The sequence below is a fragment of the Mustela erminea genome, chromosome 3, assembly GCF_009829155.1.
Source record: "Mustela erminea isolate mMusErm1 chromosome 3, mMusErm1.Pri, whole genome shotgun sequence".
NCBI classification, from domain to species: Eukaryota; Metazoa; Chordata; class Mammalia; order Carnivora; family Mustelidae; genus Mustela; species Mustela erminea.
In genome coordinates, this window is record NC_045616.1 from 62,384,237 (window position 1) to 62,399,285 (window position 15,049).

At 43.6% G+C, this 15,049-nt stretch overlaps 1 protein-coding gene across 1 annotated transcript; it reads right to left on the reverse strand.

Annotated features, from left to right (window-relative positions):
* Nucleotides 1–1,400: 1,400 nt before the first annotated feature.
* CRHBP (corticotropin releasing hormone binding protein) lies at nucleotides 1,401–14,259 on the reverse strand. Its single transcript, XM_032335913.1, has 7 exons — nucleotides 13,434–14,259; nucleotides 12,935–13,028; nucleotides 12,507–12,664; nucleotides 10,908–11,118; nucleotides 9,064–9,212; nucleotides 4,558–4,675; nucleotides 1,401–1,912 (listed from the first exon to the last, which is right to left on the reverse strand). Exons 1-7 carry the CDS (start codon nucleotides 13,512–13,514, stop codon nucleotides 1,755–1,757), a joined length of 969 nt encoding a protein of 322 aa, XP_032191804.1. The 5' UTR covers nucleotides 13,515–14,259; the 3' UTR covers nucleotides 1,401–1,754.
* Nucleotides 14,260–15,049: the final 790 nt, after the last annotated feature.

The window sequence follows — 15,049 nt, forward strand, 5'->3', positions numbered from 1 at the left end:
GTCCTCCCCACTTTAGCACAGTGAGGTTGAGTAGCTTACATCATGTCCCTTAGGAACAGAAGCAGCAGCTTGTCCTAAGGCCCACGGCAAAAGACTCGCCTCCTTACCTCAGACCATTTTCTGTACTCAGCATGCAGGATCATGAGGGTTAAAAGCCAGAAACTGCTGACACTGATGTGACTGCATTCATTCTTAGGTTGCTAAAGGGACTGTGAAAAAGAAAAGGGTTCAACTTCACAGAATTTATTTGCTATGAAAGGAGAAATCCAGTGTCTTATATAACTAACCATGAATTCTATCCATCCAGAAATGTATTCATTCATCCCAGCCTTTACCCTTCCATGTATTCATCCATCCAACCATTTATCCATTCAGGCAATCATTCACTCATTCCAAAATATCTACTGAGCCAGTAATACAATACTGATTGTATTAAATCCTGGGTATTTTTAGCACCCTCAATCAGGAGTTTTCTTTCTGCCAGGTTTTCAAATTGTGTGAACAAGCCCGGTGTAGGGGACTGCAGTACGTTTCATTATAAAAGGACCATTACATATGTTTCAGGAATCATAATCAGGCCATTAATTGTGGTAGAGTTTGCAGCTTCTACCCATGAATCCAAAGAAAAGAGTTCATGAGGGGTGTTTCCTTTTTTTGCTCAGGACCTCATTTTTGGCCCCAAGCTGTCTTTTATAGACCATGTGCTTAGTGTCCAGCCAAACGTGGACAAGTCTTAGTCAACAGTAAATTGGAAGTAAAGAAGTCTTCCAATGTCTGCAAATGTCTATGAGAGTGGTAAGTCCCTTCCTGTCCTTGTTGAGAAGTACACCCCACTGGAGCAAAAACATGTATTGTCAGTTCTCTTGGAGGACAGTGGGAAGAGGATTTCTGCATCCTGCTGCCTAGACCAGTTAGTGTTTTTTATGCAAACACTACAAGTCTGCCCTGTGCTCTAAATAATTCTATTCCAGTAGCCCGAGTTCTACTAGCTGTAAGAAGTCTAAAGTGATTTAGCTCAGCATTTGCTTCTGCAGCACATAAGATCATTATTTTCTAATGGTAGTAAATGAGGGGACTACTCAGGAAAACAAAGCACGATACCAACATTCTTACATATTTATTCATATTTGTATCTGTGGATGGAAACTTTTTCCATGCTACAAAGTTTTATTAAAAACAAGATGCTACAAATCAATAAAGAATAGCTATAGTTATTGCCTATTATAAACAGAGTAACAAACAAAAAATAAACCAATGCAACTACTTTGGTATACACAGACATTCAATGGTTTTCCGCTCTAAGACCGATATGAACACCACCATTTTAATTCATTTCTGGCATTTTCCCTAGAGATACATTTTTTTTTTCTTTTGAGATACAATTTCTTATTGGCCATTGCTTTGTGCTTCTCTTACCAGTTCCGGTTTGTAACATACCAAAGAATTACAGAAAACTGTTTTTCAACCAAAGGGGGGCTAGTTGCCGCCATGTGGTCATCTATATATTACAATGAAAAAGAAGCAAGGTACAAAAATTAATGCACGTTGTGCACACAGAGGGTGTCTGTGTGTGAGCGTATGTCTGTGTGTGTGTGTGTGTGTGCGTGTGGTGTGTGTATGTGTCTAATGTGTGCTCAAGCCTGGGAATACTGACTGGTATGAAAGGCTTTTAACTAGCTAGTCATCAAAATAATATACAATAGCCATTAAGAACTCACTTAATTAGCAGCATGTAAATCACTGGGGTTGGTTACTCAAAGACTAGACAAACAGATTTCTTGGATACTGTTCCCACTTGGGTTTTCCAGTTCATATGGTTCCAGCTGGCGGTACTCAAAAGTCACACGATTTATGTGCTTTCCGCTGGACACCATGCGCACCACCGTGTTGTCACAGCCGATTTTCATTTGGGCTACAGTTCATGAAAAAAGTAAAAGGTTCCCTGCAGGTTAGAAACCATACAAACCATTCTATCGACAAGATCATTTAAACACAAGGAAAGCAAGGGGATGTAGCTTCCTCTCACATACTCAAGCTATGCGCCTGCCATCAGGTGAAACGTTCTGTTTTCATTTTTATTATAATATATAATTAATTGTAGAATACCGAAAGTGAAGTCAGGTTTCCTCATGTGCAAAAACATTTGTTAGCCAAATAAAACTGGCTAGAAAGAGGAGTTAAGAAAATCACAGGGTGGGGAAAAACAGAAAATCATAAGCCCCAAATGGCGTCCTTTAGACCAGGGTATGAAACTGGGGCTTCATACCTATTCTAGTTGTAATTTCAACATTCCTCCCACCCCCAAAGGTAGCCTTAATCAGTCAATCAATTTTTCTATCCTGTTAATGAGTCAGCTACAGGGGCCCTCTGTATCCCACAAAAGGAAGATGAGGCAATCCGCATGACAAGACACCTTGCTTTTCCCCCTAAGGGAAAGTGGTCTTGTCTGGAACAATCTTCTTCTTTTGCCAAATTTCTTGCACACGCCCCCCCCCCCCCATAAAAACCTTCCATTTGGTACAATGCCTTGGAGTCCCCTCTGCCTGCTAGAAGGAATGCTGCCCGATTCATGAATTGTTTAATAAAGCCAGTGAGATCTTTAAAATCTATTCAGTTGAATTTTTGTTATTCAACAGAGACAATAAGATGTCTCTGCACTTTTCATGTTCTCCTTCCTACCAGCAAGGCTTCCACAGTAAAGGCAGTGAAGAGAAGCCAGCTGTCTACTACTCTGCACCTCTGCTATAGTTCGGGGGTCTCAGCAGGAACAGTACCGCCCTCTAGGGACAGGTTGGAAATTTGCAGGGGCAATTTTTGGTTGTCATTATCTGAGGATGCAAGTGGCATTTAGTGGGCAGGGACAGAGGATGGAGTATACTGCTGGATTTTGTGTTGACTAAAGAAATATCACCTGTTTATCATTTTCTGAGCCTAGATAATAACCTTATTTACATTTAACCAAAAAATCATTTGCATAGTTTAGATATACACTAAAATACTTATTTTTGTTCTATTGTTATTTGACAGAAAGAGACACAGCAAGAGAGGAGACACAAGCAGGCGGAGTAGGAGAGGGAGAAGCAGGCTTCCCTCTGAACAGAGGACTCGATCCCAGGACGGGGCTCAATCCCAGGACCCTGGGATCATGATCTGAGCCAAAAGCAGCTACTTAACAACTGAGTTACCCAGGTGCCCCTCAAGCTGGTTCCAGACATAAGATTTATCTGCCCAACAATAATTTTTTCTGCTGTTTTAATTTTGTCTGTCTTCCGCTCCCAGGACCCTTGTCTCTGTCAGACCTGCATCCCGAGGAACACTATCATTACTATTGCATACCAGGTACTTCACAAACCTGTGCCTGGGTTCAGAGGAAGTAAAACAGCCAGATACTTACCTGAGGTAAAAGTCAATTCAGAGACATTATAAATATAAACCCTATAATTACTTTTATATAAAAACCTGGGAGTCTAGTTTAAGCTTCTATGAGCAGGTCCAAATTTAATTTTCTTTAAATGATTTGGAAGGTTATTCTTTTTCTGTTCTCACTCTAAACCTCGACATATGTAACATGCTCCATTTCCTTTGTTACTGTGCACCTGATTTACTTATTATGTGACATAACTGCACCCAAATTCCTCTGCCTTCAGTTACCTAAATTTTAAGGCAAGAGCATTCTTCAGATCTTAATCTACTCTTCTTACCCAGAGCAAACACATTTTCTCGCAGGTACCCTCCAGCATGGAAGGATCCAGTGCTTCAGAGAACACAGTAAGAGGCAAGCCAAGCCACATGTACTCACAGTTTAAACCAGCAATTCCCAGCCCCCCTCACCCATGTGACCATGAACCAATGGAAAACCTTCACTGATCCCCCACAAAGAATATCAGGGTCTGCTTGGCATGCTGTGTATTAAACTGGTCTTTCATTACCAGTGACCATTTTTCAGTTTCAGAAGGTATTTCTGTTTTTATAGTGGTCTTTCATAGGCCAGCTTTGCCCTTAGACATTGGGGACATTCAGCAGTTCTGAGAATGTCTAATAAAGCATAACACTTTTGAATGTATGTACTATGAATAATATACACATATACATATATGGAAAAGTTATTTATCTATTGCTCCATTATTTTAAAAAGATATTGCTTTATTATTATACTCTTACTAATTGGTGATACATCTATTTGAAGCATAGTTTTCAGTTAGTAAACTTGTTAGTCTCTAGAGGATGAAAGCAGGCACCTTTAAGAAGGTAGAAAGAGCACAGAACATAAAAATTGTCATTTTCATGATTTTCTTAGGGTCAACTTTAAACATGCACCCATCTCTCTTTAGAGGTTCCTCCACCAGTGTCAGGTGTTTTGCTAATGCCTTCTCGATACCATACATATACTCAAATATAAAAATCCTTACATTGGCTCAAGGTGTAAAATGCAAGGTTTTGGGGTCGAACTTGCCTTCCCATGTATAAAAAATCTGAGGTGTTCTATTTGAGGGAGCATCAAGTTTTATTAAAGGAATCTTGACAGGCTCATAAATAATAATCAAAGAAATAGCTCACCAGGGCCATGAAACGAATAGCAGAGGTCAGCCAAAGGCATCATCTTGGAAGGGTCCAGCCCGGGTCCTCCCAGCAGCTCCACAAAATCTCCTATTCCCCCACAACCTGCTGAGGGGTTCTAAGAGAATAAAGCAGCAGAGAAAGATATATTTCAACCAATTACAGAAGTCAAACCATTTGACCACCACACGTTGATGAATTCCCTCAATCAGCCACTGCCACGTTGGCAGTGCCATTTCATTGAACATCCGGGACTCCGGAAATGAAAAGACTGCTCTGAGGAACAAAATCGTAAGAACTGCTCTTCTAAATGAGTTGAGTAATCGTTTTCTTTAAATGCGCGTGCATATAAAAAAAATATAATCTCAAGGACCCGGAATGATGAAATGGGAATCTGTAAACTCCACATAAAATGAGTGAAAATTGAATCTGAAAATGCTTTACTTTTTAAATCATCTGCACATACATATGGAATTATTTGCATTTCTTAATATATGCAGTCCATATTTATAAACAGGGCTTTCATACCAGTTCTTCCTTCAACTCACCTCTTTTCCTCTTCTTTAGAAAGGACCTTTCCTGCTCTTGGGACAATCCTTATCATTTCTCCTCATGGGCATTTAGATTCGTTCTAAGAATATTAAAGAAGGAAAAGAACCCTCCTTTGGAGGTCCAGGTAGGTCGAACTACCAGTGTCCTTCTCCTCCCAACGGAAACAAATTTATTTCAAGCTCCTCCAAATGGGGATGTACCCCAGGAAGCAAAATCCACTGTAACTGTTCTCCGCTTCCCTTCGTCCTGTCCGCATTACCTTGTCCGTGGCGATTCCTGCACTTCACTTCCCCACACAAATAAAGCAGCCACTCTCAGAGGTTGCCCCTTGGGTCACCCATCTCCTGTGATCAGGTCTGCTGGCCTCGTCGGCATGGTCCCCTGTGCCCACGGGGCCCACACTTACAAGGGCCCTGTGTTAGGCTTAAGGCTCTGCTGTCGCCTGAAGTTCCTAATAACTCTAAAATAAAGGCCCGCTCGTTTTCCTCTTGCACTGTCCCGCAAAATTACAGTCGGTTTTGCCTGTGATCCTCTTCTTCGCGGAGACATACTATTGAGAGATCTAGTGCAGAGCGGCAAGGTGCACAGAGGTGAACCAGGCAGACCCTGCCACATAGGGCACAACATCTAAAAAGAGAAAATGTGGGGCTCCTGGGTGGCTCAGTTGCTTGAGCGTCTGCCTTCGGCGCAGTTCATGATCCTGGAGTCCCAGGATCGAGTCCCATATTAAGTCCTGCATCGGGCTCCCTGCGCGGCAGGGGGTCTGCTTCTCCTGCTGACCTTTCCCCTCTCATGCTTGCTCTCTCTCATTCTCTCTCTATCAAATAAATAAATAAAATCTTTTAAAAAGTAAAATAGAAAATGTTAGGGACGCATGGATGGCTCAGCCCATTAAGCTTCTGCCTTTGGCACAGCGTTCTGAGATCAATCCCCATGTCAGGCTCCCTGCTCAACAGGGAGGCTGCTCCTCCCTTTCCCTCCGTCCCCCACCCCCACTTGTGCTCTCTCTTGCTATCTCTCTCAAATAAACAAAATATTTAAAAAATAAAATAGAAAATGTTAAACACACACACATGCATAAACACACACATTCAAACATCTAGAAGACACTGAAATGCAACTAGAACAGGACAACAAATTAGGAGGTAACATAATACCAACTGTTTGGATAATACAAGGAAGGAGGTGGGGACATACATTTTTTAAGTGCCTAATATATCCTGGTTCCTATGCTTAGATGCTCTACACATAATTTCATTCAATAATGAAACAGAGGCTTAATTAGCCCTCCTGTGTACAGGGCTTATGTTCTTGTATGAAGAGTTGAATGAGAGATGAAGGGAAAAAAATCTTAGTTGTCTTTCCCTTCAGGAGAGGATGTCCAGGGGGAACATCCCTTAAGACTAAACTTTCCACTAGGTTCTTCAGGTTCTAAATTTTAGTATGAGGTGGTGAAGGGGAAAGGCAGACCCCAGAGGGAAAAATGAGGAGCTAAAATGAGGGGAACCAAGCAGAAGCAAAGAAGTTGAACACACCTGTTCCTTGACATTCAGTGACTTTACTCTGCTCTTCCCAAACCTCTCAGCTAGTCTTAGGAATGAGAAGTACTACCCTACCCTGCTGTGTTCAGCTCCTCAGTAGTGAGCCCCTAGAGTTCTCTGTTGAGGTTCTGGCTACCTGGACTAAGCCATTACCTTCTCTTGCCTAAACTGTGACAATGGCCCTCCCTGCACCCCTCTGGCCCCCACAGCCCATTCGCCAGCCAGATGGCCTTTAGGTAATCCTCTCCCTCCCTCCATGGACTTCATTAATTAATGTGGTCACAAGATCAGCAATTCCCAACCACCTTCACTGGACCTGAGCATAATCAAATGGATTATGTCACTTTCCTGCCTACACACCTTCAGTGGTTTCCCACTGCACTTAGAATAAACCCAGACTCCTTCATACGCCCTGCTGGGCTCTCCACACCCTGGCTCTGCCCTTCTCCTTGATGCTGTCCAATATCTCCCCGCTCCACCTTTCTTTCTATTTCTAGGACCCAGCAAGCCCATTCCTCCCTCTGAGTCTTTGCGTTACTGCTCCCTGTGTTCTAGGCTTTTCCAGTTGCTGCTGGGTCCTTCCTACCTATCACTCACATTTTTACCCTAAACGTCTCCTTCTCAGAGGTTTTCTTCCCTGACCACCTTACCTTGAGGAGCTCCCCGCCCCTCTCTCTACTCCCTTGTGGATCGCAGCACTCTGCCTCATTTTCTGTTGGGCACTCATCACTACTCTGAATGCATTACACTTCTGCTTATCTCAACCCACAAGAATGCAGGTTCTGTGTGAGCAGGAGTGTGCTGTTCCCTGTTCATTTCCAGCATCTAGAATAGTGCCTTGAACATAGGAAGACCTCAAAAACTATTTTGTAAAAGAATAGATGCCTACAGCACTGCAGACTTCAACAGGTTTTCAAGCGGAAACACGGAGATTACTCTTCACAGCCAAGAACAACTGAAGTGCAGATCTCCCAACTTGGGATTGTGCTTGCCATCTTCTGAGGTATACATCGGGACAGGCATACAATCTCAGGCCAAGAGGGCTATGCCAGGGGTGCCTGGGCGGCTCAGTGGGTTAAGCCTCTGCCTTCGGCTCACGTCATGATCTCAGGGTCCTGGAACAGAGCCCTGCATCGGGCTCTCTGCTCAGCAGGAGCCTGCTTCCCTTCCTCTCTCTCTCTGCCTGCCTCTCTGCCTACTTGTGATCTCTCTCTCTCCATCAAATAAATAAATAAAATCTTAAAAAAAAGGGGGGGGGCTATGCCAAAGACATCTGCTTATTCTGGTCTTTATCAAAGGATTATTTTCTTCTACTAAGGCCCAACCAAAAAAAAAAAAAAAAAAAGGCACTGGCCCATGAAATTAGGGCTTATTGGAAATTAGATATACACCTTTTTTCAGTGCTGGTCCTGTTTGTTTGGTTTTCACTGAAATTTGCCTGATTAGGAACAATGACTGTCTTTGATGTCAGCAAATATATGAGCTATCTTAACCTAGGAATATGGGAAAGTGAAAGGAAGTGAGAATGACTCAGAGCAAAGAAACCAGCAACGCTCTCCCCTGACCCAAAAATGTGGTCAAGCTCAGCATTAATTGTAAAGTCCGTAGAGAAGTTCATGGAAATACAGATTGATGGAGATTCTCAACTAATATTTTCATACAAAATATATTTAATTAAATGTGATGTAAAAAAAGGGGGCGCCTGCGTGGCTCAGTTGGTTAAGCGTCTGCCTTTTTGTCTCAGGTCATGATCCTGGGATCCTGGGATCCAGGTCTGCTGGGGCTCCTTACTCAGTGGGGAGCCTGCTTCTCCCTCTGCCTGCTCTTCCCCTGCTTGTGCTCACTCTCTTTCTCCCCCTCACCACCCTAACAAATAAATAAAATCTTTTTTAAAAAATGTAAAAAAAAGTTTTAAAAAATCTCAAAACTTTACTGTATTTTGTAATATAAAAAATCCAATTTTGTATTTTATGCTACACTTAGCATTCCTTCATCACACAGTTCTGTCACTGAGATACTTCCTTCATGTGATAAAAAATTCCAATAATCAGAAAAACAGCTGTGTAGATGACTCACACTAGGTTCTGCTAGGAGAGAATTTTTGTAAAAGAGGCAAGTACAAGAGAGTTCAATTGTAATTATATGCCACAACTTTCCTAACTGAAAACATTTCTTACATCACTAGAGAAGCAGTCAAGTAATCGGAAGGGGCACCTGAGCACTCAACATGCAGCGTAAGGGAAATAGAAGGGGGCTCTCATCAAAGCAGTGAGGGCAAAGCGCATGAGGGCCTGAGAGTCAACAGAAGGATATGTTCTTGCACTTCGCTAATGTCTATGTTTGCTCTGAATGCTTCCTCCTCTGATAAAGCTGTGGCCTTAGTAAATCACTGACAAGTAAGAAAGCAACCTACCTTGAACTGCAGACCATGTAAGTGTCCCAGGGTGAGATCTGATATTTTGATGACCACGGGATAAATTATGGAGAAGCTGCAGTTTTGACGCAAATGTGGGACGACCAGGGTAAACCTTCCACTAGGGGTTTGGGAGATCGCATTGCAGGCTTTGTGGAAAAACAAAGTCACATTTTCATTATTTGGTATGCTGGGTGTTCATAGAAGTTTATCCTATCCTTATTCTAGGCTCCTATTCACAGTCTAGGGCTCTTGTGGGCTGGACAAGAATAGATATCACAAGGGCAGTTTGGAGTCGGGAAGGAGTAGAAGGGATAAAAGTCACCAGGGAGGTATGGACATTGTTGGAAGGTCCTAGGTGGCAAGGGGGCTTCTGATCCCAGTCTCAAGGAGTTACCTTGTTTACAACAATAAATTAATAACCAGACATAAATTAATAATCAGTCAAACAACACTAGCTAGTAGAAGTTCTAGAAACACTTCATTAACTAGTGTCCAAATTTGAGCTGTAAATCTGAAAGAATAAAAACTCAAAGGTGAGGCCAGAAGTCAAACCCTGCCTGCCTGAAACCTACGTTCACTGAACTTGGAACCGTAGTGATATTTTTAAAATAATGAAGTCAATAAATAAAAAAATAGCTACAAAATAGGCTGAGAAAAATAGAAAGCAAGTTTATGTCTGAATAAATATTTCCTGGGTGTTAAGTGATAAATTGACTAAAAGGTAAAATATTTTTAAAGGTAAAATATTAATGTTTAACTTTATCATAAGACTTTCTGATTTGTTTTGTATCTCAAATATACACTTATAATACATTTATTCTCTGAACTATGAAACTGGAAGTATCAGAGTTTTGCTGATCCTGGGCCAAAGATTTCTAATTGATCAGAATAGGTCAGAATTCTTCCTTCCTATGTTTAATTTACACTTAATTTTAAATTTAAATTAAATTAAATTTAAATTTAAATTATACTTAATTCCAAAAGGAACTGAAATCCCTTGGTGATTCTAGAAGATTTCTGATTTCTAACCATAAAAATATAGGAGAAACATTTCATGTTGCTTCCTAGGGTTATTCTTCTCCAGTCCTCAAAAATGGACTTTTGGAGGCTTCTTTTTTAAAAAATAAAAATTGGAAGGTAAGTCAATACCTTATTCTTTGGCAGATTAGACCCTTTTCTTCCATTTGAAGTGTTAATACAATCGTATGTAGCAAAAAATGAGCAATTTTTTTCTTTTCCCAATTTAAAAAAATATAAGCAGATGAACGAATTCATTTTGATTAGAATAACATGTTTTAGGCCTGGGCTGTTCAGCTTTATAGCATCTATGTAGGTATCCAACAGAAATGAAATAAGTTAGAGTGGTGGGCTCAGAATTAGAAAGCAATGTAGAAGTCCTTCAGCCTAACCCTCTGCTTAGGACATGAAATCTGTCTATCACATCCCAGATAAAGCCTTTGCCTAAATATTTCTAAGATGGTAACTTCAGATCTGATTCCTCAAGCTAATCCCAGATTAATGGAATGACTCAGAGTTGGTCACTGAATCCATTGTAGTGCCTCTGAAGATCAAAAAAAGACTAAAGAAAAAAAATAAAATTTTACTTCCTAAAAACCAATGTCCTACCTACCTGCCAATATCCTAAAAACTGTTAATTGATTTTCAGAGTAATGAACAGGAAATATCCTTTAGGTCATTTCTAATGGCAAAAGAATTTCCATTCAAATCATTCTTCACTTCAAATTTCTTAAGGCCGGTGCAGTCACACTACCTTTGAAAAGCAGACCTGACACTCCGTCCAAGTCCTGCCTTCCCACCTGGAAGAGAGGGAATCCACTTACGAAAGAGGTTGGGATCTGTCTTTATGCTGAAGGTGAATCCGTTTCCTGGTTCATGAACCCGGAAGAAGATCATGGCCACATTCTGGGAAGATCTGATGCTCCTTCGGCTTAGACCACTGTCACAGAAATCTATGTACCGCTCAGTTGTGGGGAGAGGATGATCCTGGGAACTGGGGAACTTCTCCCCCTTGAGAATCCAACCATCAAATACCTTCCAACAAAAAACACAGACATAGGTGATCTTTTCCATCAACTCCTGAAGTCACAGCTGTGTTAAAAAGGGGGGGAAGTTCCCTAGCAAGGAGTCTTCCGGTATAAGTGAGTGACTGACAGCCTGTACTCCCCTGCCCCCTTGCTTTCCACCTATATCTATATCTATATCTATATCTATATCTATATCTATATCTATATCTATATCTTCTTACCATGAAGGTGGTCTGCAAGTATTACTAATAATAAGATTTTTCTTCATAAACCTTAAAGAATCCAAAGTAAGTAAACTTTACCATACTCTATATAATTTCGGCCCTCTTGGTAAATGAAACTATAGACAATATACATTTTTATTTTGGTCACATTTCCCACACATCCCATTTCCAGAAAAATTCCACACAAGCATAATTTGGATTTCAGCTAGTCTCTGCCTTCTCCACCTCAATATATTAACAAAATGTCTCAAAACTAGCAAAAAAAAAGAAAAAAAGCAAACAAACAAACAAAAAACTTTACCTACTTGTCAAAGGCTGTAATGTGCCCGTTTCCCTCATTTTGTAACACTTATTTCATATTAAACTATCAAGAACTACTTCAACACTCAGACAGCAATGGCTTCTTTTCCTTCACTTTGGTTAAAGTTTGCAGTTAGATAAAAGGTCAGAGTCTACTGACAGTACTCCCCCAGATCACCACAGGTCTCCTCCAACTAAAAGAGTCCAACCGAGCTCACATTAGCAAAATCACCAGCTACAAATGGCTTCATGACCCAGACGTCTTCTAAGGAGTTTGCCAGATTCCAAAATAATTCCACCTGGGAGGTTCTAATCATGACCATCGAAATGGGACTGAGTAGCTGACGGGTCAGACTCACGGAGACCAATGAGGACTGGGGATGGGGTGAGGTTGGGGGACTCGTCCTCGCCTCCCAACGGCCTCAGACCCCCTCTCAGCCTCGGTCCCAGCCTCCAGGGCCCTCCTGCTTCCAAACCGGGTCACCCCGGCATTGAGGACGACCTCCATAAGCCTGGAATGCCCCGCACAGACGCGGGCTGGCCTTCTAAGCTGGGCTGGCCCTCCAGGTGGCCCCAAGCTGCGGGGCGGGCAGTTTGTATCAGTTTTCCTCTCACACAGCGCGGCATGCCGCGAGTTCAAGTCTTTGGAAGCGCGGGCTCCCGGGAGCGCACCGAGGGAAATTTAAAGCCCTGCGGCTGGCAAGGCGGGAGATCCTCGGGTGCGGGGCGAAGTTCGCTCCGCGCCGCCGTCCGGGAGAGGCCTCTGCCACTCCGGAACGAGCTCCCCGCCCTGCACCCCCCACGCTGGGCACCGCACCCCGACCGGTCCCCCCTCGGAGCCCCCGCGGCGGGCGCTGGCGGGTGGCCTCACCTTCAGGAAGTCGCCGCCCTGACAGTCGATGGAGACCAGGTCGTAGTGGATGGTGATGAACTCCTCGGGCTCCGCGATGAGGAAGGCGGCGCAGTGCAGCTGCGGCCGGTCGGCGGTGAAGGTGAACTGGCCCGGGATGCTCAGCATGTCCAGGCACCCTGCGGGAGGGCGTCAGGGCGGCGGGCGCTGCAGCTCCCGAGGCGCCGGCCCCGGGCTGCCCGTCTCACGTGCCCGGTTCCCGGGTCTGCAGCGCCCAGCGCCGGACTCCCCGACCCCCGCGGGCGCGCCTCCGGCTCCAGCGGGACCCCGAGATGGGACTCGCACTCCACCCCAGCCCCAGCGATGCCCGGAGCCTCCTGCCTCAGCGCAGAGCCCAAGCTCGCCACCTCCCCGCTGCCCGCGGACGCACACCGGCAGCCCCGACTCACGCAGAGCGCGGCGGTACAGAGGCTCCCCCGCCAGCTCCCGCTTCAGGTTGGCGCCGAAGAGCAGGAAAGGGTCGTGGTCCGTCGCTTCCCGCAGCTGGCAAAGAAAATGAGTCAGTCGGGAGAAGTTCAAGAGGTGGGAAAGGGCACTGGCAGTGGGACCCTCGGTCTGCCCCGCAGCAAAGAGAATAAAGTGGCGGGATGAACGTCTCCCGCGTCCAAAGAAGAAAAGGTCTTAGATCCTTTCCATCAGACCGGGGCATCTGCAGGGGCCAAGGGAAGGACCAGGGCATCCTCAGGGGCCAAGAGGCAGGGAGGAAGACCAGCCAAGGGGAAACCAGGAGAAGGAAGGGGCAAAAGACAGGGAAGAAAGCTAATCCCAACAAACGCAGCTTATCCACCCCCCAAGGCTGGACAGACAAACACACACACACACACACACACACACACACACATACACACACACACGAGATGTGATGGGGTCAGTCTGGAGATATATCACCTCTAGGTACCGGTTCTCCCCTCTTAGAGCCATCAGGAAGATCAGAACGAAGTGATACTGAAGTTTGAAAGAAGGAGACATGCTGGCCTGGCTTCTGCAGCTGGTCTGCTTGGCTCTGAAGGTCTCAGGCTTTGCTTCCCACACCTTCGCCCAGGCTGAGAGCTAGAAGCTGGTAGGGTCCCTTTGCTGGGTCTCTTTTATAGAGCAGTGAGGAGGGGGGGCTCTCTGCCCCTTAACTGATCTGAGCTCAGTAACCATGGGTTACCCTGTCTCAGTGACAAAGTGCGTACTGATGACGAGGGCCCCCCTCTCAGCCACAAATTTTCAGAGTGGTCCAGCATTATTCACCAAGAATGATTTCAGGCACTTACAACTTATTGAACTAAACTGTGGGAGCGAGAATGAGGTAAGGCTACAGAATAAAGGAGGGCATTTTGCTAGATCTGCCAAATGCTGAATTATCTCTTTCTGTGGATATTTAGGGAATTCTCGGTGTTGCAAACCAAAGTGACAAAGTTAAACACATGCATAAAATACCAAACACTTATCACTTTATCATGCGGGCTTGTCACAGAACCTTGGATGGAATCATGCTGGAAACTACCAGAGAATATAGTATTCATGCAATTGTTCATTTCTCTCAGGAAGTAACATGAGGTGTTTTTAGTTCCAAACAGAAGCTGAAGTCTGATTTTGCAGAAGATGGCAATAATGCAGCTCAAGGTTTCTTTCTGTCCCTTTGTCTTTTATGCTGGTCCAGTTCCTTGTAAGCATTTCCCTAATGGAAAGGTAACTCACGCATCTATAAACCTCTGGATTTTAGCCAAGTTTTATCGTTTAGCCCAAATGTATACATGGTAGGCCACACTCCTGGGCTGGCTAACGGTGGCCATGACCTCGGCATCCATCTGAACCAGTGAGGGATGAAGTCATTCTATTTCACACCTTCAAATACTTAGATAATTTTAATACTCTGGTAGAAAGAACTGCCCAGAAGCTTTATTATAATTGCTTATCAGCAAATGTATAGGGCTAAACAAATGACTTAGAGATCCAGAAGTAAGTATCTTTGGTGATTGGACAGAAGACAGTTGCTTCCCGTTAATGTCAAATTTTGTGGGAAATATTGGGGATGCTAAAATTTTGGTTTTCCTGTTTATATGCTAAGCAAGACAACTACAAATTCTAAAAACATCATGTTGTTTTACCTCTCTCTGCCTGGTAGAAAATACTACCCTTAGCTTTTGTTGTCATTAAAATTAGTACAAATAATGGGCACATAATACAAGTTTTCACTCAAGGAAATGGTTTATTTTTAGTTTGTAAATACTCAAAATTAAGCAGTTTACCTAGTGGTGTTGGAACTTGATGTTTTCATATTTAAGACTGTCTGTGCTCTAAAGGGGCTGCCTCTTTGTTGTGTAATCAGGAGGCCTTCCTACTATACTCCAATTTTGGAAACAGTCCTCAAGACCGCAGAAAGCCTGAAGGGGAAAGATACCCAAAGGTCATGAAACCTGGGAACCATGTTCTTTTCCCCATCTTGGGACTGTTTAGATGTCTGAATTTCAGAGACGATATAAAGAAATCTTAGAGGAATAACACAGACAAATAAA